General features: G+C 43.2%; 1 protein-coding gene across 1 annotated transcript; it reads left to right on the plus strand.

Annotated features, from left to right (window-relative positions):
* The first annotated feature begins 22,111 nt into the window (after positions 1-22,111).
* Positions 22,112-24,850, plus strand: LOC132439713 (uncharacterized). Its single transcript, XM_060034278.1, is given in 3 exon segments — positions 22,112-22,271; positions 22,595-23,555; positions 23,557-24,850. Coding segments are annotated over 3 exon segments (2,415 nt in total).
* The last annotated feature ends 576 nt before the right edge of the window (positions 24,851-25,426 follow it).

The raw sequence follows: 25,426 nt of genomic DNA on the forward strand, positions 1-25,426 counted from the left end.
TGTCTGAAAATGAATCATCAAATTGGATGGAGGGAGGCAGGGAGGCAGGGCGGGCGGGCGGGAGGGAGGGAGGGAGGGAGGAAGGAAGGAAGGAAGGAAGGGATAGTTTCCTCCTCGTGGCTGGGCTTTTCACGACAGCTGTCAGGAATGCTTCATCTCTGATCTCTGAGTTGCTCAAAGTTTAGACTTCAAGTACAAAGTCATTATGAACTAACTTTTCTCTGGCTTTAGCATCCCCATTTGAAGGATCTCTACAACTACGGAATCTGTTAATGGGAGCTTTGTAAAATGCATGCTTCTCATTGAAACCGGCTTCTCTGTCTGAGAAGAGTTCTATGCTCCATATCCTTAGTCTTTGGCAAGAGTGAACATCTAAATTATATATAACCCCAGTAAAAGAATTCATGGACTCTATGATGACTTTACTGTTGTTTGATCACGACCTAGGGTGCAGCAACATACGCTTTTACCATTAACTATTTCATGCCCATCTTCATAAGATCCTAATCAGGTTGTAATGACCATATCAGAGACTCTCCCCACTCAGGAGCCATATTATAATCAAAAAACAGGGAGGAGAGAACATCCCAAGAAACTGTTTTCTCCATAACATCTTTGAAATCTGAGCAATTTAACGAGATTGTAAGCACACTGCATCGAAATGTGGTCTCCTGATGGATTTCATACTAGTAATAATTCCTCCATCACGTTCAGTAATGGGCACCTTTCCACGTCCTCAGGAATAAATAACATGCTTCTCGTGTGCATAAATTTGTTTCGGATCCATTAGCTCCTTGGCCAGTGAATGTATTTATTTCTAAATAGATACACACACAGTAATTTTGCTGCACCATTAACTCACAGAGGAACATAAGGGCTGTCTTTCCATAATATCCTTTTGTTCTTTTTCTATGGTATGTGTATCAAACAGCCCATACCTTGCATTTACTCAGCCCTCCGCTTCTCCTGGGTGAGGTTTTTATGGCTAAGAAAAGCATCAGAATAATAGAATCATCACACCTGAAAGCTAGAAAGGACACTAAAAATCTAGTTCATTGCTGTTCTTTTGCATACAGAAAAGTGGGGTGCAGAGAGCTGGACGGTCTTGCCCACACCTGTAAGGCTGGTCAGTGATAAAATCAGGGCTAGAGTCATACCTTTAGATTCCTAGTTCAGGGCTCCTTGCCCCGCACGATGTGAAGTCTAATGTTCTTGGACTTCAACCACTGAAAACAAATTATTCCCTGATCTTTAGAAAGCAGAGTCTCTCAGACCATTCAGGTGCCAGATAATGATTTATGAGAACACAGTAAGCACTCAGACCATTCTCAAAAGCCCACACACCAAAGCTCCATTTACATCAAGGGAACAGCTCAGTGTCGGGACAGATCTCCCCAGAGGATCTATTCTGTTCCGGCTGATCTCTGTAAGGCCTAGACCTTTCAAAGAATCTGTGCAAAATCCTGACAGTAGCAAGCAAGAAAGCCCCTGAGAGAGACCCAACCCAGAACACTGTGCTGACGTGCCAGTGGACGCTTGCTCTAAAACTGCAAGCACACAAAAGCTTGACACTGTAAGCGCACGAACACCTCACTTCTTTACACATTTATGACTTCCACCTCAAAGTGGGTATGAGGTGCTTCGTCAGGGTGGATAGTGTGTCCATCCTCTTGATTAAAAGTAATCTCTGATATTATTGGCAACCAATGAGTGATCAGTTGGTGACAAGAAATTAATACATTTAGAATTAAAGTAGCCTCTTCCCCACCCGCCCTCCACCAGACCTGTCCTCACTTTCTACCATCAGTCAGTAGCATATCCAACCATCAGGTGCCCATGCTTGAAACCTCGGTTTTGTCTTCCACCTCTCTCTTACCTCCCTCCCGCCCAGCCTGACCCCGTGCCACACTGACGATCGCGAGGAAATGTGTCTTGATTCCTGCAGTGGTTGTGATCCCACCCTCTACTCCTCACCTTCCCCCTTCCTAACAGGACCCTAAATTTTCCATTCATGCTAAGGAATTGGGTGGATCTGGCCAAATCAGCCCCAGGAGTGGGCAACAACTGGTGTAAATGGTGAGCATGGCTCACCCTTTCTGGCTACAGCAGTTTTTAGGAGATGGGCACGAGACCCAGTTCTGGCCAATGAAATGTAAAGAAATGTTTGCTGAAAGGTTCCTGGGAAAGGAGCATCCTCAGTCTTCCATGGGAGCTACTGAAATGAACACTTTCTCTCCCACTGGACGGATGAGGGAGCAGTTACTGCTGGTGGCCATCTTGCAGCCCCCCGGCAGGCAGTCTGGAGAACACCCAACTGGAAGAGATCAGAAATATAAAAAGGAGCCAGGTCCCTGGTGACACTGTTGATTGATCAAGCTTTGCCTGATGACTGCATCACCTCTGAACTCTTTACTTAAATATATCTATAATTTCTCGTTATTTTATAAGTTAGAGCTGGTTTTTCCATTCCTCTCAACCAGAAATAATTCTAAAACAAATCCATTCCCTTCTCCTCATCCACACTAACAGTTCAGGCCCTCATCTGAATCATGATAGTATCCTACTTACTCTACCTGCCCCTGAAATAGCTACGCTTTCAACTGTAACTCTCCCACACAGAGCTTGGCGAATGATATCTAATTAGACATTTATGGAACACTTACAAGGTGTCAGGCCCTGGTTTGAGTATTTTATATGCGTAATCACATATGAGCCTCACAAGAACTCTATGAAGTAAGCACTATTATTAATCCCCATTTTACAGATGAGGAAACTGTTATTAATCCCCGTTTTACAGGTGAGGGTTTGAGAGATGAAGAACTGTGTCCAAGGTCACATTATTAACTAGTGGAAAGCCTAAAGTGGAACTCGAGTCTGCTTAACTCCCAAGTCTTGATCTTAACCACTGTGGTAGTCTCCTCCCGTAAAAGCTCCAGCATCTCCCTGGTGCCTACTAAGCACAGGAAAAGCTCCTACATGGCCCTCAAGGCTCTTCCCAACTGGGTCCCAATACCACATCCCTCTAAGATCCTAAGGTACGTCCAAAACGGATGTCTCCCTGCATTCCTCCAAGGCACAGTCTCATACCTTTTATTGTGTTAGTCCCTCTGCCAGGAATGCCCTCCCCACTCCTCTTTCTGCAAAATGCCCTTTCACGCACTGAGAGCTGGATCAAACATCACTTCTAGTCCACCTCTTGTGCCAGGACCCATGACACTTTGGGCCTAAGTTAGGGACTGACTGGTTACAAAGAGCAAAAACCCTCTCATGCTATCTGAGGTAAAGGAGACGTGCACACAGGGCACACTAGGGGGTCTCACCAGCTTCTAAGGACAGGAAACAAAGGACAACCAAGCTACACAGGGACCCAAGCCACCAAGTAGGGATTCAAGGCTGCTGGCTCCCCCAAGGCCACCTGGACTCTCAACTCCCCTGCTCTCCCCTCCTCTTCCCTCCCTTCTTCTCTCCCCCCTCCACTGGCATCCTCAGCAAAGCTCTTCCTCTCTGCCCATGTTGCCCCGCCTTTAGCCTTTAGTCTTTCTCTGGCCCCCAGTCTAGCTCCCACTCTCCTGGGAGACCACTGTTCGCCACCACCTGACTGTGTCTCTCTGTCACTTGTTCAAATTCCCAAAGAATCCCATTTTCTGAACCAGCAATGTTGCCTCCTCCTGCGTCAGGTGCACCCTTGGTCCACTCAACTGTGGCTACTGGGTGCCCTAAGACAAGTCCATCTGCCCAGGTCTGCCTTTCAAGGGGAACTGTGGGTATCCTGCCCATGCCCCCTCCCCTGACCATTCCTGTACACACCAATCCCATGGCATCCTACTGCCAGCACCCGAAGCCCTCTCCTGAGGGCTTTCTCTGGCTGCCTCACAGAGAAGGTCAGGTGCGCTGGAGGATGCCCCCTCAAAACTCTCAACCAGTGACTGGGAGTTGGTAAATAACTCAGCTCTAGAGCTCCGTGAGGATAATGACATGCGGGGTTCTCCACACCATCTCAGAACTGCCCAGCAGAAGCAAGCCCCAGATGCTCATGGCAGCAACTAGCACACCCTTTACTGGCTGTCTTCCATGTCTCTCTTCCCACACTTACAGGGCTCCTAGGATCCTTAACTAGGCTATTCTAATCTATGATTTGCCTATGAACCTACTGCCTTATTTATTTATTTATTTTCTAAAGTCTATTTTATTTTATTTTAAAATTTTTAACATCTTTATTGGAGTATAATTGCTTTACAATGGTGTGTTAGCTTCTGCTTTATAACAAAGTGAATCAGTTATACATATACGTATGTCCCCATATCTCTTCCCTCTTGCGTCTCCCTCCCTCCCACCGTCCCTATCCCACCCCTCTAGGTGGTCACAAAGCACTGAGCTGATCTCCCTCTGCTATGCGGGCCTACTGCCTTTTTTAAACACCAATTACATGTTTCACTTGCAAGTAACATCTAGACACTATTGTGCAGTATGAGATATTGCAGAATACTACAACCTGTTAAATCCTGCAAACTTTTAATAAACAAGCCTAACACATAATTCCACTTTAACTGTATCAAGAAAAGTGTGACTTCTGCCCGACTCCTGAACTCTCCTCAGTGGCTTATTTTTTAAACAGGCACCACTGAAATATTTGCACTCATTCTTATAAACTCTATTAGATAGGTAATTATCTTTTCACTTCCCAGCTCAAAATATCATAAGGCAAGTTTGCTGAAAGGTGCAGAGGGCAGGTGATGGCTTCCTTTCACCCATGTGCTGCTTAGTAATAAAACTGGCAAGACAATTTAATGTCCATCATCCTAGAGCGTATGTGCAGAAAACTGGATGCTGGCTAAAATGGAAAACAGACCGACGGCTGCGAAGAAAAGTCCCATGGGCCCACGTCATAGTTTTAATTCTTTATTTTTAAAAACTGACATATTCTGAATGAGTTACTAAATTAAAATAAACCTACCCTGACTTCCATTTCATCTTTACACGGACACATTTAGGGCTGTTGGGAGGACAATATAAAGAGGGAGAGTCACTGGTATATATACCCTGGACTCTCTCAAGAAATTAGACTCATGGATTATTTTAAGGAGCATAGATGGAATGAGAGGCAGTACCACACACATAAGAGTTCACAGCCAAGTCTGAATCTGGCACCACCAGCAGCAGCCTCAGCTTTCTCATCTATAAAGTGGAGATCTGACAGAGTGCCTGAGTCATAGGGTTATTGTGAAGACTGAACAAGGAACAAGATAATGGCATGTGGAGTCCTGGGCACACGGCAAGTGCTCAGAAATAGTTAGCAGAAGGAATGGAAACCTGTGTACAGTAAGAAAGAAGGGAAGAATTCATTCTTGTGGGTTACTTTTCATCTTCACTCCCTTTACAGTCAGTGTTGCTGAGGGGTCTCATTCATACCCCCATGGACTTTAGGCCCAAGCATCTACTAAAGTTGACCACAGTCATACACCATGGCAGCAAGTTCACTCCTAGTATATACCCAACAGAAATGTGTACAGATGTTCACCAAAGACAAGTGCAAGAATGTACATAGTAGCACTTTTCATAATATCCCCAAACTGGAAACCACCCAGAGAGCAGAATGGATACTACCCAGCCATCAGTAATAAAAAAGAGAAACTGACTGCTCCATCAATAGCAGAATGGATAAACAAACTGTGCTGTACTCACCAATGGATGACTATCCCGCAGTGAGAATGAACAAACTACAGCCACAGGAACCTGGATGAATCTCACATGCACACCACTGAAAAGAGAAGCCTGACAGCCAAGAGGGCACAGGGCCTGATCGTGTTTGCATCATGTACAAAAACAGGCAAACCTGTTCTAATCTACACTGTCAAAAGTCAGCAGAGGGCTTCCCTGGTGGCGCAGTGGTTGGGAGTCCGCCTGCTGATGCGGGGGACGCGGGTTCGTGCCCCGGTCCGGGAGGATCCCGCGTGCTACGCAGCGGCTGGGCCTGTGAGCCATGGCCGCTGGGCCTGCGCGTCTGGAGCCTGTGCTCCGCAATGGGAGAGGCCACAGCAGTGAGAGGCCCGCGTACCGCAAAAAAAAAAAAAAAAAAAAAAAAAAAAAAAAAGTCAGCAGAGCTCCTGACTGGGGAGAGTGACTGGAGGACACCAGAAGAGTCGCTGGAGTGATGGTAATGTTGTCTTATTTGAGCGGGGTGCTCAAGTAAGGGTAAATACCCTTAGAGAAAATTTGAGATGGACATTTAGAATTTGTGCTCTTGTTCGTAAGTATACTTCACTATAAGCTCACCAAATAAGTGAACTGCACCCCTTGGGCTCAGGAATTGTGCCTTCCCAAGGCATGGCTGACTCCTGTACAGATACCGTAATGCTGCTAGAGCATTACCGGGGACCTGGATGATCCTAGTAGGTTGTCTACCCACTGCTGACAGCTGATCCTCACTGTTCACCTTTCTACAGCTGAAATTCGAGCCTAACTAGATACAACTACATTATACACTGTAGTCAGGACACTGACCTCTAGACCAGGACCGGGGACACTTGGTAACCGTCTCTTAGCCAAGATACAAGTCCTCTCACCTCCCCGTTATCCGCCAGATGTGTGGCCTGAAGGACAACACAGAGATTTTCCAAATCATTGCTTCAAGGGACACTGTGACCTACTGAGCACCAGGCATATGGCGCGTTAGTCATTTTATTTGGAGAAGACAGAAATCAGCAGTGAGGCTTTCCATACAGAAGACTACATTTGGGATCTTTTGGAACAACAAATGTGTATATACGTATAGTTTTTATATATGAAGTTATATATAGTTATATATTTTTATATCTAAATATATACAGGCATACCTCATTTTATTGCACTTTGATTTACTACGCTTTGCAAATCCATTTTTTAAAACAAATTGAAGGTTTGTGGCAACCCCGCATTGTAAGATGATGGTATTTTTTTAGCAATAAAATATTTTTAAATCAAGGTATGTACATTGTTTTTTTAAACAGGACGCTACTGCACAATTAACAGACTACTGTATAGTGTAAAAATAACTTTTACAAACCAAAATATTCATGTGAACTAGCTTTACTGTGATATTTGCTTTATTGTGGTGGTGTGGAACCAAACCCACAATATCTCCAAGGTATGCCTATATTGTTTTAAATAATTTTTCTATGGTTTTTCAATCTGAAATTGTTTATGGCCTCAGGAAAGCATCTTTTAAAAGTCCTCCAGGGATACTAGAAAAATCATTTTGACAACAGACAATTCTTAGTAAAGAAGCACTCTCAAATATACTTAATACTTTTTGTATCAGTCATTTCCTCAGTGATTACATTTATTTACATGGTCACACAGACTTTTGTGGAAAATATATTGAATCCTGTCTTTTTTCCCCAAAAAACTCTTTGATGCCCCCAAATTCTCCCAGAGTAAGTGAATCCCTTGGCATCCCAAAGTTGCTAGAGTTCAGTCCCCATCCCCTGCCCAAGGAATGAGGACAGTCACCAAAAAGCTAGAAGTAGTAAGAGCCTAGAGCTTTCGGAGGGAGCCTGGCCTTGCAGACACCTTGACTTCAGCCCAGTGATACCAATTTCAGACTTTTGGCGTCCAGAACCACGGGAAAATAAGTTCTTATTGTTTTAATCCACCAAGTTTGTCATAATTTGTTACAGCAGCAATAGGAAACTAACATATAACCCAAGACTGCATTTGTTTTCTTTTTGGTGTCTCTCCATGATGCCAACTTACTGAATTTAAATCAATTCTTTCTTTCAAAAAAAAAAATTTAATAAAGTAGAACAGTTGAGAAGAAAAGGTCCTACTTTATTGGACTCCTAAGCACAGAATATGGAGAGAAGGACCAGATTTGGGGTTTGAGACTGACTGCCTGTGTGACCTTGGATAAATCACTCTCTGAGTCACTTTTCCCATTTATAAAATGAAGAAATAACCTCTAAAGTGATGATTCTATAAATTCAGATGATTCTGTAACTCTACATATCTTTTACTTAACTTTCAGCTAACTTCGTAAAAGTCCCTAGGCAATCACTGATTTAATGTCACCTCCTAAGTGCCACCTCCTCTGGGAAGTCCGCTCTGATCACTCTCTTCTCTATACTCCACTGGCTCTTGGACACATCTCCATTTCAGTATTTATTGCCCTGTGTTCTAGTGATTTGTCTCCATACCCATCTTCCCCACTAGACATGTGTTACTGGAGGGCAGGAGTCGCATTTTGCTCGACTCTGCATCTCCAGTGCCCAGCTGAGTAATGAATGGGCCAAGAAACTGAGTAGTGAGAAAGTAATGACCTCTCATGCTACACAGCTGACTGATGAAAATGTCACGGGACAGGGCTGCACATGAGATTCCTGGAGCCCAAGCGTCTCCCTCAGGGGAGCCATTCATCGAATAAGTCCTGGCATCCAGATTGCATTTTTTGAGTGTTTTATGTGTTTTCATCAGTGCAGATTTGACTTGATCTGTTTAATGAGCTTAAGTCATAATTCAAAAGCCATCTTTGATAACTTGTATGCCTGAATTTCATAATTATGATCAATACATCCATACTTCAGAACTTCAAACGGCTCCTAGAGAAGCTTTCTTCTCCTGGCTCATCAAGGTTTTAGAAAGACTTTCTAAAAATCTTGCCATTTATATCCATAACTTGAATCTCCACAGGTATAAATTCAATGATAACACATGAAAAGTTGTACAGGAAAGAATTTTTCCTGGAGCCCGGTTTATTCTCTCCCCTCTGCTGGTTTTGGTCTAGTCTTTGGGTGGAAGTGAAGGACTCATCATGGTGGTCGATGCCCCAGCTGCCCCGCACTGTCAAGGAGACTTGCCCTAGTCCAGTAAACAAATGCAACCTGCAGAGATTTTGATTGGAGCACCCCATTTTTGGCTGAATCTCAATATAACTTAAAGACTTTTCTAAAGCCGGTTGTCAGCATCATACTCGGTCCTGAGCACAGAAACCATTTATAACAAGAATTATGGAGTCTGATTTGGATTTCCAAAATAATTAGACTTCTCTATGAAAATCTATAAGCTTCTAATAAAACTTAATTTGTGAAGTTATCTGGTGTTATTTTATTAATCAAAATCACTACAGGTACCTTCCTATTCCTTTCAGAAGGTAAAGATCAACATGGGAAGTCAGACGAAGAGCAGATTCAAAGGCCTGATGGAGACAGATTTACCCCAGGCCTTACCTATTCTGAGACAATGACCAAGCATGCTTTTAACTGCGATGCATTCACAGCCAGCAGGAGCCCAGGGCCCTCTCCTCCTGTCTGCCATTTATGTTACTGAGTAACACTGCTCAAGATTCTGGCCCTTGGAATTGCTCCTCATTTGCAAATGATAATTTTCATGTTTACAAATGGTAACCATCTACATGTAAAACTTAAGTAAATGGATTACTGGATGAAAACATATAGCCCTCTAGATGCAATTTTCCAAATGTCTCTTTAGAAATTTAAAGGACTCTGCTGCCACAAGTCCAAAATTCTTTGATACCATTTCATTTTACCTCATAGCTTTAAATATGTTCTCTGCAATTAAGAATTCCTTTTTTTTTTAATCTATACCCATACCGGTGACTGTCAAATTTTGCCTTTTAGAGCCCAGGTATTCTGTGATTCAGACTAAAATGCTTCTAACATCAGCAAACATTTCCTAATTCACAAAGGGGAAAACAAAGACAGGCACAATTTTCCCAGTTTTACATTTTCATACAAAATTATCAGAAGTGCTATTGCTTAAAGGACAGCAAATTATTGAACTACTAATAAACAAATACTGAGGGAAACAGTGTTTCAATCAAATGATTAAAAATCAATGTGATTTTTTTTTCATTGTTAGACTTTATTGGAGAAATTAAAATACTACCAGGAAGTAACCTGCGGAGCATCAATTCAGAGGATTGGAGTTGGATAATGGAATTCTGCTGTGTCCCCCGTAATGACCCATGGACGGAGCCCCCTCACTCTTGGCCAGCACTGAGGACTCACGGACAACTCCTGCTTCTTGTCTCCACCCTTAACAGGTGACAATGAAGACTCACAAGGAATCACACATTTTAGTGGCCTATTTGGACATTTCAGAAACCCTCTGGTCACACTCATGGGAACAGTGGGTGCTGAAAGTGGAAGGAACATGAGAATACATGGTGCCCAACCCACCCTTCCTCATTACACACGTGAGAAAATGAGACCCAGAGAGGTGAAGTGACTTGCCCAGAGTCACACAGCAAGGTGGCTTGAACCCAACATTCCGAATGCAAGTCTAGTAGTGTGGTGAGTCTGAGAGGATTAAAAGACCACATCCTTCAGGTTCATACAGACCTGGCGTGAGTTCTGGCCCTGCAACTCAGCAGCAATCATAATAAAGGCAACCAACATTTACCGAGCTCTTACTCAGGCACTTTCTAAGTGCTTTAGAATTTTTGCTACATTTAATTTTCACAACCACCCTGTGAAGGAGGTACTATTATCTCCATTTTACCAAAGGGGAAACCAAGACACAGAGTGATTAAGCTAACTCCCCCATGGTCAGATAGTCAGGAGTGGATGCAGGCTCCCAAACTGCAGACCCTGTGATGTAGAGAACATTTTAATTCAACCTAATTTGTACAGCACACCAAAAATGAGTGAGGCTCTGTGGAAGACATAAAGTTGAAAAACTTTCTGCTGTCAAAGGTCTGCAAATCTTTGCTGAATGCCTGTGAAACTTGTCAGGAAAATCGACAGCTGTGTAAAAGTGTATCAGCAGAAATCACCACAGTGGATGAACAATGTTTCTCCTCCCATGTGCTCAGGAGGTTGGTAGGCTGTGGCTGAATAGGACAGAATGGGCAGGAATAGGAAAGGGAAGGAGCTGGAAAGAGGGTGTAGGAAGAGGACTTTCCAGCTGTCTTGAAGAAAGACGAAAGAGTTTAAGAAAAAGAAAGCACCGGGCCTTCATAGATATACAGAAAGCAGAACTTCTAACCGGAGTAGAAGATTTAGGTAGAGATGTAACTAGAAATACAAGTAGAGAAAGAGAATGAATCAGGACTGTGGATGCCACGCTTAAAAGAGCCTAGATCATTTCCTTGAGGCAACTGGGAGACAACAGAGATGGCTGAGCAAGGGATGATTTAGAAAGATTAATGTCCCTGCATTGTGCAAAATGCAGAGAGGGTGGTGAAATACAAGGTGCGCAACCAGCCTAAGTCCACTAAAACAGATCAGGCATAAGCCAGGTTGGCGAAGGAGGGGAGCAGTAAGGAAGGAGGCATGTAAGAGGTGCTGAAAAGAATGTTTTGGCTCAGAGGCTAATTGGATAGGGAGGACAGAGACAGAAAACAGACACTGTATTTTTTTTTAGGTCCAAATAACCGGGGACATTAATCAAAAACACTGCAAATTCAAGGAGAGTAAATATGATGACTTCTGATTTTAGATGAAAAATGTCCAGGATTAAAAGAATCTCATTTATTCAGAGCTTGCCATGGGTCAACAGCGTTGTAAGCCCTTTATGCACCTTATGTAACTGTCATGGAAGCTCCGTGAGACAGGTATATTATCCCCCTTTTACAGACCGAACAATTGAGGCCAACACCATGTAGGGAGTGAATGGCAGAGGTGAGACTTGAATCCAGACCATGGTTTTGCATTCGACTTTCACGTTTCCAAGAGGAGACTGGTGATGTGGGGCAGAGACCCAGAAGAATAATCAGAGCTAAAGACAGAAATTTAGGACACAGAAATTGGAGAGTAATAACAGCAGCCTGGGAAAAGATAGAGAGTGGAAGTGGAATCCAGGAGCAGATCTTTGGCTGGCCCTTTGTTTTGGTTTCGACTGCAGATCTGAAATCAATAAACATGACTAACAGTAGCCTGTGATAAATGACCTAAATTCAGAAACTGACTTTGAGAAATAAAGAGGCCAGTTCTTTGTTTTCTTCCCATTCCATGCACTTGTCATTTTCTCTTCCCTTTTCACACTGCCAGAGATCTGTTTCGCAATGATCAGAGATTCAGTGGTCTGAGTATAATCAGGAGAGAGAAACCATACAGTAATTTGAACAGTAAAAGGTTAATGTAAAGGAGTACTAACTATAAAACGGGATTAGATTTATAAGAGACCAGCTAATAAGAAGGGAAAAGAACTTTAAAAAATATAGGACTAGCAGAGAGAGGGAGAAGCCACCACCTCCAGAGTTGAGACAGAGCATCTCTCAGCTCACCTCAGAGCTGGGATCTGACCGTGTTAGAAAGGGCACAATTGTGGCTCACTGGATGGCAGAGAAGACATTGGTGGGTGTCTTCTAGGGTGCTAGAAAAACTACTTCACGGGGAAGTGCCTCACCAGAGGGAGAAATAAATCCACAATCACAGTTGGAGATTTTGTCATTCCCCTCTCAGCAACTGATGGAAAAAATGGACAGAAAAACACTAAGGATATAAAAGACTTGAATAACACCAGCTAACAACTCAACCTCACTGACATTTCTAGAACATCCCACCCAGCAACTGTAGAATGCACAATCTTTTCAAGTGCACATGGAATAGTCATATAGATAGACCCTATTCCCAGACCAAAACCAACTGATGAAGCAAGCAAAAATGAGAAATAATTCTGAGGACTTCACACAAATGACAAGTAATATCCAGTAGACCTACATGGCACACATTCCAGCGAACAGAGACAGAAACATTCTTTTTAAACCACATGAACCAGTACCAAAAAAAACCTGACTGTGGCAGGCAGCCTCCAGTATGGCTCCCGGTGATCTTCATCTCCCAGTAATCTCATCCTTGTGCAGTCCCCTCCCATTGAGTACAGACTGGACTTATTGATTCCTTTCTGATGAACACAGTCAGATGTAATGGTGTATGACTCAAGAGACTAGGTCATAAGAGGCTGTCTGGTGTTGCTTTCACTCTATCTCTGAACACTCCTTCTAGGAGAAGCCAGCTGCTATATGGTGAAGCCCACCTGGTGAGGAACTGAGGCCTCCTGCCAACAGCCATGTGAGCAAACGATGGGAGCTGCTCCCCCATCCCCAGTTGAATCTTCAGATGCCTAGAGTCCTACCAACAGCTTTGAAACCTCATGAGAGGTCCTGAGACAGAACCACCCAGGTAAGCTGTTTCTAGATTCCTGACCCTCAGAAACTCTGAGAAAATAAATATTTGTTGTTTTAAGCTACTAAGTATTGGGGGTAATTTGTGACACAACAATAGATAATGACTAAGCCACTAGGGAAAAAAAGTCCCCAAACTGAAATTTATACAATCTACTTTGCCTAACCAGAAAGCAATACAATTACATATTAACAACAAATCTTTCTTAGAATTTTTAAACACTTTTAAATAATTCTTGGTTAAGAAGGCTGTCAAACTGACATTATAAACTATTTAGAGATGAACGAAAATGAAACACCACATATCAAAAGCCATGGGATGCAGCCATATACATTAAGAAATATTTCTAGCTTAAAAATCTAGTATTTATTAGAAACCAGGAAAGACTGAAGGGAAATGAACTAAGCACTTGACTCAAGAAACTAGATGAAAAGAACCCAAAAATAATACACTCCAAAAAGTAAAAATGGGTTGGTTATTAACCTTAGAATGTAAAGTTATATGTTTTAAATAGTAGACTTAGTCAATAAAACCAACATTCTTTGAGAAGACCAATAAAAGAGAAGAACTTCTGGCATTTCTAATTTCTAACTGGCAAAAAAGGGAGAGAGAAGATGTAACTAAACATTGGGAATGCAAAGAAGAACATAAGTTGAATCTCTTTATCTGGAGTTATTTTTTTAAAGACTGTTTATAATAATATGCCCCAAACTGGAATATGCAATTAAAATTATAATTTTCTAATACTGTCCAATAGGACTTTCTACAAGGATGGAAATATTTTGTATCCACACCGTCAAATATGTTAGCCATTGGCCATGTACAACTCTTGAGCAACTGATATATGGTTAGTACCACTAAGGAGCTAAATTTTTAAATTTTATCTCATTTTAATTAACTTAAATTTAAATAATCACATATGGCTGGTGACAACTGTAATAGATAACATAGTTCTAGAAAAAAAAATTATGGAAGTTAAGAAGTAGAAAAATTTTCTTAGTCCAAACATTATGAAAGAATTTGAAAGAGCAGTCAAAGATATACTTTAAAATATATTCCGGCCTTAGATGTTTAATAGGTAAGTTATACTAAACATTCATAAACAATGTTATAGATTTGCAAAGTATAGAAAGATCCCCAAATTCCCAATTATTTCTTCAAAGTTAACTCTGCTACCAAATTCCAACAAGAAAGCACGTATACACACAGAGATATAAATAGAGCTAGAGCTAGAGACAGATACAAACCTCAGTAAAACACAATCCCAACATCTCAGTGACTAGGAGTCAGCAAACTACAGCCTATACACCCAACCTGGTCTTTTACTGTTTTTGTATGGTCCACAGCTAAAAATGGCTTTTACCTTTTTTAGAGGTTGGAAATTTAATTTTGCTACAGACTTGATCATGTTTCTTAATGAGTTCAACCTAACATTACAAGGCAAAACAGTACCTATGTGAAATATATACAAAAATTAATTCACTTCTCATTACAGCCATATGGGCTGTACATATATGGAAACTGAAGCACAGAGAGGTAGAGTAACATGCCTGAGGTCACACAGCAAATTGCTGTCAGAGACAAGAGTGAAACACAGTCTGTGCTCTTAAACACCATGTTCTGGGTTATGCCACATAAACATTAAAAAGCAATCTACTTAGACAATAATAAAGATATAAATGAAGAGCTAGGTGCACACATCAGAGTTGGGGCCTAAGAACAAGAAAAATGTCTTAGAGGAACGTACTGCCTTGAAAGATGAGGATCGCCTTCTGTACCTCTACTATTGCAGATATTACATGTCTGTCTCCCTTCTAGACTGTGAGCTCCTAGGAGAGGGGAGCTTCCTAATTTATCTGCCTTCAAAGCAATGAATATGCTCAATTCAAAGCCTATGCTCATGGATAGCTACCAGTATTTGGCAGTCCCTATCTGTGTGAAAAGACATTTTTAAAAGTGAAATACACAAAGCCTTACTGCAGATCAGCATTAACAAATAAACATTTGTAACTGATCACAGGAAACATTACTTTTGAGCTCCAATTAAGTGAAATATTACCTCCCTAAAAAGAATTCCATTCTTCTCATTAGGACACTTGTATAACAAAAAATTATACTCTATTATTACTATTAATAATTATGTTTTGGATTTCATCAACAAAACTATGTGGAAATTTGTTCTCTTTTGTTTTCTGAGTACTTACATAATACCCTTGATTTCACCTTTTGGCCAGCAAAGTCTAAAATATTTACTATCTAGTCCTTACAGATGAAACTTGCCAATGCTTCATTTAAACAAGTATCATTTATCTTCTCCCTCATGCTCCCTGTCCATTGCTGATTAGCAGTACGCTATGCTCATCACAGTTACGCAAGCTGGCCTTGTGCACAGGCTGGCCTTGATTGTTCTGGTCACTAAGTTAAAGGGAGAAAAAATAGCCCTGGACATCTTGCTGTAACAATAAAATACTTGGCCCGGAATTGTGACATTAGTTCCATTTCCAACTCATTGGTCCAAACTACTAACATGGCTGGACCCAGTACCAAGGGATCTAAGAAATGCAATCCCACCATGTGCTCAGAAGTCTGAACTAATAACACATTTGTAGTGGGTTGAATGGTAGCTCCCAAAAAGATATGTCCATTCCTAATCCCCTGAACCTGTGAATGTGACCTTATTTGAAAGAGTAATTTGTTACAGAAGCCCCAAAAAACTAATACGACATCCTAGAGAACCATCTCAAAACTGAGTACAAATGCAACAATCCTAAATTCTGGCAAATCAAATCCAAGAGTGTCCTGAACAACATTAAGAAAGGCTTATTCTAGGTTCAACATTGTCTGCTGATGTAATTTACCACGTTAACAAGCTACAAAAATAAATCATCTCAATAAATGAAAAATTAATAAATTTAAACACATATTCCCATTAAAACTTTTAATTAACTTGACATAACAAGGTTTTTTAACTTTATAAAAATTTCAACCAGAAACCTTCTACTAACATCATACTTAATGATAAAGATGTTAGAGAAAATCTAATTAAACCAGGAGTCAGAGAAAGATGCCCACTGTTGGCCCTACTATTCAATACTGTACTGGAAGTCCTTGCCCACGCAAGAAGAATCAGGGGAGAAAAGAACTATTAGTATTGGAAAAAGGGATGTCATAACTACGACCATGTGTTCATCAACTTACAAAATCCAGTGAAATCAACTAATATTAGAATTAATTACAATCATCAGAACCAAAGGAATTTCAGAAAGTGGCCATAATCCAAGGCCAACAAAGTCACTAGAAAGGTAATTAGAAATTTCACGGAGAAAGATTCCATTCCCAGAAGCAAACCAAACTGTCAGATATCTAGGAATAAATTTATCAGGAAACATATAAGACAAAAATGATTAAACTAGAAATTTTTTTATTAGAGAAAAGAATTACAATGATCCTGAACGAAAAGATTTAATACTGTTAAGATTTTAGTTTAAAACATTATCTATAAATTCAAAGTAATTCCAATCAAAATGCCAAGAATCTATTAATTAAGTCAAGGTAATACTAAAATTCATGTCAAGACACCCAAGAATTTCCAAGAAAATAGTTTTTAAAAACAATGAAGGCACTTTCCTTATCAAATGTGCTAAGAAAGTTATAGCAAATACAACTGTGTAACTCTAGGACAGCAATAAACAAATATATAATAAAACTAAACAGAGAGATCAGGAGCAGATCCATGTACTAACAGGAATTTCGTATCAGATATAGGTGGCTCTTCAGATCAATGGAGATGAAACAGACAATTCAGTAACTGTTATTGCAGAAATCAAATATCCATTTGTGAAAAAATTAAAATATACCTACCCCACATTAGTCAAGCACAAAATTCAAATGAGTCATAAAAACAGTAGCAGAAACTCTAGACCACTGCTTTTATGACCTTGGCAGAGTAAAGAAACATACAAGCCCCAGAAACTATAAAGGAAAAGACTGGCTTATTTGCTCACATAGAAACTTAAAACTTGATAAAAGATTCTGTAAGCAACATTAAAATATTAGAGAAAGATGAAGAGAAAATAACTGCAAAAAATTAAAATGTATAAAACATGAATACATAAAATTTATTATATATATAGCATTTCTCTAAGTGAAGAAAAAGACAAACAGTAGAAAAATGAGCAAACATAAATATCTAAGTCCCAGAAAGAAATAAAACTCATAAACTTTGGAATGATGTCATACAGCCACAATAAATTAAATGCACATTAAGAATACAAGAAAAGCATTTTGTCACCCAATTTTACAACATTTTTGGTTTTTTGTATTTTTTTCACCCAGTAATTTTACTGCTAAAAATCTAACACGCTGAAATATTTTAAAATCTCTTTAATGATTTATGTTAAAATAATAAATTTTCTAACTTTTCTAAATTTTACATAGAATAATGAGAAATCTGACTAAAAATAGTCAACTGAAACAAATATTATAACTACCAAAATGTGAGTACTTGGAGAAATGTCCATAACAAAATGAAAAGCATGATATCAAATTATATAACAGATACAGTAATACTGTTAGTATTGTTAACATTTGTTGAAGATTTACTATGAGCCAAAGACTGTTCTAAGCCCTTACTATTAACTTAATTTACACAATCCCAGTATGAAGTAAATACTACTTTAATGCTCGTAAAGATAAACTGATGCACTGAAGGTTTGGGTGGACTCACTTATATGAAGTAACTAGGTGGTGTCTGCAAACACTTTAAGTGCTCTGAGTTTGGTTCATGAAGGTTTTCAAGTTGAGACTGTAATACTGTCACCTCACCCACCCCCATCGACTCGGGGAGATCTAGCATCCTTGCCAAAGTTGAGAAGCAAAGGATAAACCAACAGAGAAGGTCAAAGTTCTGTCTGCCTTCCTAGAGGGAGATGAGGTCTCTTGCTTGGTGACCTGGGAAATAACAGGTGGAAATTCTTCGGCCGACCTTCAGCTCACCTGGTATGCTAGGTGAGAGGAGACTGAGAGACACAAAAGCCATCTCAAGGCTGAAGTGGCTGCTTGAACTTCCTGAGTGACTGGCACAAACACGTATCTGGGTCCTCAACTCCTAAAAACACCACCAGCCCACTATGGTTACACAACCAGGCTGACCCTGGTAGAAAAGTAGGGGGAAAAAAAGCTGTAGAACCATGTCCCACCCTTTTTTCTCCCTCCCTGATCTCCCAAACAGTAGTCTCCATCCTTAAGGACCCCCAACACTCACAGCTCTGCCCTCACCTGCCCAAATCACTCAAGAAGGAAGCACAGAATTTTGAAACTTTATTATCACTCAAAGAAATATTTGCATAAGATAAAAAAGAACAGCCCTGAAGCAGACAGGGCATAACACAGGGGAATTATTCAGCAATGGTAGGCTTTCCGGAATCAGTGGGAGAATACTTGAGACAAAGACCTTCCCAGTCTCTGCCCCACCCCCATACCAACTGGGTTGTTGCTGACACAGCTGGTCCTGGTGGCACATGATTCAATTAGTAATCATATGTCTCTTCACCTCATGAAAAGGTAATCTGATTTCCCTGCAAGTATAATATATTTGATCATTAAAAACTCTAGAAGCCCCCATGGAATAATTAAAGAGTATGAGAATAGAAACGTGAAAATATCATGATGGATGGCAAAGCAGACCAGCCCTGAAAGCACAGCTGCAAGAAAGGTGTTGATGTAATTGATGAAACTAACAGAAGCACAGGTCAAAGGCTGGTGCTGTATTTGGGCCTCTAAAGGAGCAACTCAAGCTCTTTAAGGGGCAATTTAAAGCTCATATCAGAGTTGCAATAAAGCACTGTATGTTCCACGGCTCCTACCAATATATGACTTGGCCAGTTTAAAATCTGAAACATCCCAGACAGTCCAGCTCAGGCACAGACCCTGGAGATGAATTGCTGAAGGTCACTGAGCTTATTAGCTACAGCCACAAAGCAGTTTTAATGAGAAAGTAAAAATGGCATCTGATGTTAAAACCTAAGATCCCCGGGTTTCCCTGGTGGCGCAGTGGTTGAGAGTCCACCTGCCGATGCAGGGGACACGGGTTCGTGCCCCAGTCCGGGAAGATCCCACATGCCGCAGAGCGGCTGGGCCCGTGAGCCATGGCCGCTGAGCCTGCGCGTCCGGAGCCTGTGCTCCGCAACGGGAGAGGCCACAACAGTAAGAGGCCCGCATACCGCAAAAAATAAATAAATAAATAAACCTAAGATCCCCTGACAGGAGAGCATTAATGAGGCTGGGAAAGAGAAGGGATAGAGCAGTGACCGAGAGGAGTCACTGAGTGTGTGCACGGTTCTGCATCATGGATGGATCCCACCTCCTTTGAGGGAATCCTGGCTTACCACACAATTCATCCTCTCAACCTGCTGCACTGTGCACCTACTATGTGCCACATCATGTGCTAAGAACTAAGCCTACAGATGAACGAAACAGATGTGGTCCTAACTCTCTGGGCTTACTCTAGAGTGAACTTCTTCTTTAGAAGTACAGACAATAAATAATTTAGGCTTTCTAGGCTGCACGGTCACACCTTAGCAGCCCAATAGTGCTATACGTAAACAAAGATAATATGTAAATGAACAGTCATGGCTGTGTTCCAATAACACTTTGCAAAAGCAAGTGGTGGCTGGATTTGACCTGCAGGCAGGCAGTAGTCTGCCATCCCCAGGTCTAGAAGGCCATTCAACAAATACACAGTTAAAACTGTAATAATTGGAGCCTGCTATGTGCCAAGTACTGTCTGACATGCTTTATGATATTTACTCATTTAATCCTCACAACCCTCTGAGCTAGTGTTATTATGCCCATTTTACAAATGAGAAAACTAAGGCATAGAAATGTTGATAATGCAGCCACAATCACACAAGTAGCAAACAGGATGAGATAGGGTTTGAACCCTGCAGGTCTAGAGCCTGCACACGTGACTACTGCATTGCACTCCTCTCCTGCACCAAACTGCCTCTCAACAAGGATATGGTCAGGTGTGATTAAAACGTTAGGAAGAAAAAGAACAGGATGGCATGAAACAGGTGGACCTATGTTCGATGGTCCAATCAGAAAATGGTTGAGCCTGAAGCATGAGAAGTGGTCACCCAGCGGAGGGGGAGGAGAGAACATTCTGGGCACTATTAGTTTTATTTTTTTAAGTTATATGAAAGATATTTTATTATAATTTTTTAATTGAGGTATAGTTGATCTACAATGCTGTGTTAGTTTCAGGTGTGCAGCAAAGTAATTCGGTTATACATACATATATATCTTTTTTTCAGATTCTTTTCCCTTATAGGTTATTACAAAACATTGGGTATAGTTCCCTGTGCTATATAGTAGGTCCTTTTAGGTTATCTATTTTATATATAGTAGTGTGTATATGTTAATCCCAAACTCTATAAAAGGACTTATGGTCCCTTTGGTAACCATAAGTTTGTTTTCTATGTCTATGGGTTTATTTCTGTTTTGTATAGAAGTTCATTTGTATCATTTTTTCAGGTTCCACATATAAGCAATATCATATGATATTTGTCTTTCTCTAATTGGCTTCCTTCACTTAGTAAGATAATCTCTAGGTTCATCCATGTTGCTGCAAATGGCATTATTTCGTTCTTTTTTATGGCTGAGTAATATTCCATTGTATAAATATACCACATCTTCTTTATCCATTCCTCTGTCAATGGACTTTTAGGGTGCTTCCATGGCTTGGCTATTGTACATAGTGCTGCACTGAACATCGGGGTGCATGTATTGAGGGGGCTATGTTCTACTTTGGTGGGAATAGGACTGAGTTGACGCCCTGCATTCAATTTGTGCCTTTCCTGGAGTTTCTTTTCTGTTCCTCCCGGAGGAGAAGGGCCGAAAAGGGGCCATTCCAGGGCGCGGCGCTGGGCTTGCCACATTTCGGAGCGCCGCCTGAGGTTGGGCGCACAGCCTCCCGCCGCCCTGCCGTTCGGCTGGTGGAGGCCGCAGCACTGCTAGGGTTGCATCAGTCTTCCTGTTTGCACTATTTCTTTTTGTGACCATGGCCCCGTCTTAAGTATTTCCAATTGAGAAACGAAACCTCACGAAACCGAAACTTAACTAGCCGCTCTCGCTTCTGTAATTACGCTTGCTGACCGCGCCCCCCCCCCCCCCCCCGCCGCAACCGTCCAACCAATCAGACGGCGACTACTGTCTTTGTTCAAAAGTCAACCTGCAACCGTCCAACCAATCAGACGGCGACTAGTGTCTTTGTTCAAGTCAACCTGCAACCGTCCCACCAATCAGTCGGCGACTAGTGTCTTTGTTCAAAAGTCAACCTGCAACCGTCCCACCAATCAGACGGCGACTAGTGTCTTTGTTCAAAAGTCAACCTGCAACCGTCCAACCAATCAGACGGCGACTAGTGTCTTTGTTCATAAATCAACCAATCAGTACTCCCCACCCCTGGAAAGCCCCGCAAAACAACCCGAACTTGTTTGTACTTGTCTATAAAAGAGCTGAACTAAACTCCATCGGAACCTCTTAGCGTCACCGGCAACGAGTGCGCGGAGGTCCAGGTTCAAACCTGCAATAAATGACCCTTGCCGTTTGGCTTTGACTCTCGACTCTGGTGGTCTTGTGGAGGGGCCTCGCGACCTTGGGCATTTCATTTGAGGGCTCGTCCGGGATGCCCCCAAGCCCACCAGACATCAGGTCAACGGGTCATCGCTGACAACCGATCGGTAAGTAAGCCGGCTCAGGGTACCTTCTGTTTTGGGGACTGGGACGGTCCTGGCGGACGCGCTATAGGACACCTAGTCGGGTGTGGTTGGAGACGTCCACCACGACCCATCTGGGGCTGACAGCCCATCTGAAGCACGCACGCGATAACCTCCCCTTCCTCCTTTTACAGGCTCCGCTATTGGGACTGCTCTTTATCACTTTTGTTTTCAGAGTAACCTTTTCTAACCAATCTCTTCCAGGACCTAGACATGGGCCAAGCACAGAGTACCCCCCTCTCCCTCCTTCTCGCTAATTTCGGGGATGTAAAGTCCCGAGGACACAACTTCAGTCTGGCCATCCGGAGAAGAAAACTAATTACCTTCTGCCGCTCTGAACGGCCAACTTTCGGGGTTGGCTGGCCCACCGAGGGTACCTTTTGTCTTCCTATAATCCTAAAAGTTAAATCTAGAGTTTTCTTGCCAGGAAAAGAAGGCCATCCGGACCAGATCCCCTACATCCTGGTATGGCAGGACCTGGTAGAAAACCCTCCTCCCTGGATGACCCCCTTTTTGTCATCAGGGTCATGTAAGATCCTTGCGGCCCGACCAACTAAACCTCCCAAGCCTCAGACCCCAACTGCACCCATACTCCCTGACAGCCAAGACCTCCTTCTCCTAGACCCCCCCCCCCATATCAACCTCCTCCTTTGGCCCCACAACCGGTCCCCCTTCCTGCTCCTCTCCCCTTGGTAGAACCTCTTGCGGCCCCTCCCGGAGGGCCACCCAGGCCAGAACCGGAGGACCGAGAGGCAGAGGCACTACCGGTCCTCCTGCCCAATGAAAATAATTCCCATGGGCCGGCTGGGCGCACTCGTGGACGCACTCAGCGCGACCCAGGGCTCCGCCATCCTGATTCCACCATAGCCCTACCCCTGCGAAAAATAGGCCCTCCCGATGAGACAGGCAACCCCCGACTCCAGTATTGGCCATTCTCTACCAGTGACTTATATAATTGAAAAACCCAGAATGCCCGCTTCTCTGATAATCCTAAAGACTTGATAGCTCTTCTAGATAGCGTTATGTTCACTCATCAGCCCACCTGGGATGACTGCCAACAGCTCCTCTGGATCCTATTCACTACCGAAGAGCGAGAGCGAATCCAGCTGGAGGCGAGAAAACTGATTCCTGGAGATGATGGTCAACCCACCGCTAACCCTGACCTCATCAATGCAGCCTTTCCCTTAACTCGCCCCCCGCAGGATGAATGGGACTATAACACCGGAGAAGGTAGGGGACGACTGCTCATTTATCGCCAGACTCTAATGGCGGGTCTCCGGGCTGCCGCGCGCAAGCCCACTAATTTGGCCAAGGTATATTCAATTGTACAAGGTAAAACGGAAAGTCCCTCCTCTTATTTAGAAAGATTAATGGAAGCCTTTAGGCAGTATACCCCTATGGATCCAGAGGCCCCCGAAAATCAGGCTGCCATTGTAATGTCCTTCGTTAACCAGGCAGCCCCTGATATTAAAAAGAAACTCCAGAAGTTAAAAGATCTGGAGGGCAAACAGATACAGGATCTACTCCGTATCGCCCAGCGCGTCTTTAATAACCGAGACGCCCCAGAGGATAAACAACTTAAAACCACTGAGAAAATGACTAAGGTCCTGGCCGCCATTGTTCAGAAACCAAGAGGGCCCCCCAGCCACTCGACCTCCCAGGCGACCATTGGACAGAGATCAATGTGCGTATTGCAAGGAAAAGGGCCACTGGGCTCGGGAATGCCCCAAGAAAAGGCAGCCGCGCCCCAACCAGAGGCAATGGCAACCGAAGGCCACCCCAGTCCTATTTACACATGATGCAGAGTAGGGGGGATGGGGTTCTGACCCCCTCCCCGAACCCAGGGTAACCCTACAAGTGGAGGGGAAAACAGTCCAATTCCTGGTGGATACAGGGGCACAGCATTCGGTCTTGGTTAAGCCCCACGGGAAAGTTTCTAACAAATCCTCCTGGGTCCAGGGAGCTACGGGAGTTAAACGTTACCTTTGGACCACTCAGAGAACTGTGGACTTGGGCACGGGAAGGGTAACCCATACCTTTCTGGTCATTCCCGATAGCCCTTGCCCCTTATTGGGGAGAGACTTACTCACTAAAATGGGAGCACAAATTCATTTTCGGCCAGAGGGGCCAATCGTAACAGACCCTCACGACCAACCCATATCTGTGCTCACCCTGAACTTGGAAGATGAGTACCGACTTCACCAGGAACCACCCTCCCAAAATCAAGATATAGAGTCATGGCTTCAGCAGTTCCCCGAAGCATGGGCAGAAACAGGGGGGATGGGACTAGCCAAACATCGCCCAGCCCTATTCATAGAGATCAAACCGGGGGCAGATCCTGCACGTGTCCGACAGTATCCCATGCCCATAGAGGCCAAGACTGGTATCACTCCTCATATTCGCCGGCTTCTTGACCTGGGGATACTGCGTCCCTGCCAGTCGGCCTGGAATACACCCCTGCTGCCAGTCCGCAAACCTAACAGTAAAGACTACCGCCCAGTGCAGGACCTGAGGGAAGTTAACAGACGGGTCATAGACATCCATCCTACTGTGCCCAATCCATATAGTCTTTTGAGCGCCCTTTGTCCAGAAAAACAATGGTATACTGTGCTGGGCCTCAAAGATGCCTTTTTTAGTTTACCCTTGGCGCCCAAAAGTCAAGAACTCTTTGCCTTCGAATGGTCGGATCCCGAGAGAGGCATAAACGGACAACTCACCTGGACCAGACTTCCCCAAGGATTCAAAAATTCGCCTACCTTGTTTGATGAGGCCCTACACGAGGATCTCAGTGAGTACCGGAGACAAAACCCCGATGTAATCCTCCTGCAGTATGTTGATGATCTCTTAATAGCTGCTGAGACCGCTGAAGCCTGCCTGCAGGGAACCAGAAACCTCCTACAGCACCCTGGGATACCGGGCCTCTGCCAAGAAAGCGCAGATCTGCAGGCCTGAGGTAACTTACCTGGGGTACCTATTGAAAGGGGGGCAACGATGGCTCACAGATGCACGAAAGGAAACCGTCCTCCGCATCCCCAGACCCACCACGCCTCGACAGGTGAGGGAATTTTTGGGGTCAGCTGGGTTCTACCGTTTATGGATACCCAAATTTGCTGAAATGGCCAAACCGCTATACTTAGCCACCAAAGAGCAGACGCCCTTTGAATGGACAGAGGAGGCTGAGCAGTCATTTCAGCAGATCAAAACTGCCTTGCTATCCGCACCTGCCCTGGGTCTCCCTGATGTCTCCAAACCCTTCCACCTCTTTGTGGATGAAAGCAAAGGCATAGCTAAGGCCGTGTTGACCCAGCCCCTCGGTCCTTGGCCCAGGCCTGTTGCTTACCTATCAAAAAAATTGGACCCAGTGGCTGCCGGCTGGCCTCCTTGCCTGCGGATGATCGCCGCCACGGCCCTAATGGTAAAGGATGCTGACAAACTAACTATGGGGCAGGAGTTGCATGTCACCACCCCCCACGCCATCGACGGGGTTCTCAAACAGCCTCCCGACCGATGGATGAGCAATGCTCGACT

Source organism: Delphinus delphis, chromosome 16 (assembly GCF_949987515.2).
Source record: "Delphinus delphis chromosome 16, mDelDel1.2, whole genome shotgun sequence".
Lineage (NCBI taxonomy): Eukaryota > Metazoa > Chordata > Mammalia > Artiodactyla > Delphinidae > Delphinus > Delphinus delphis.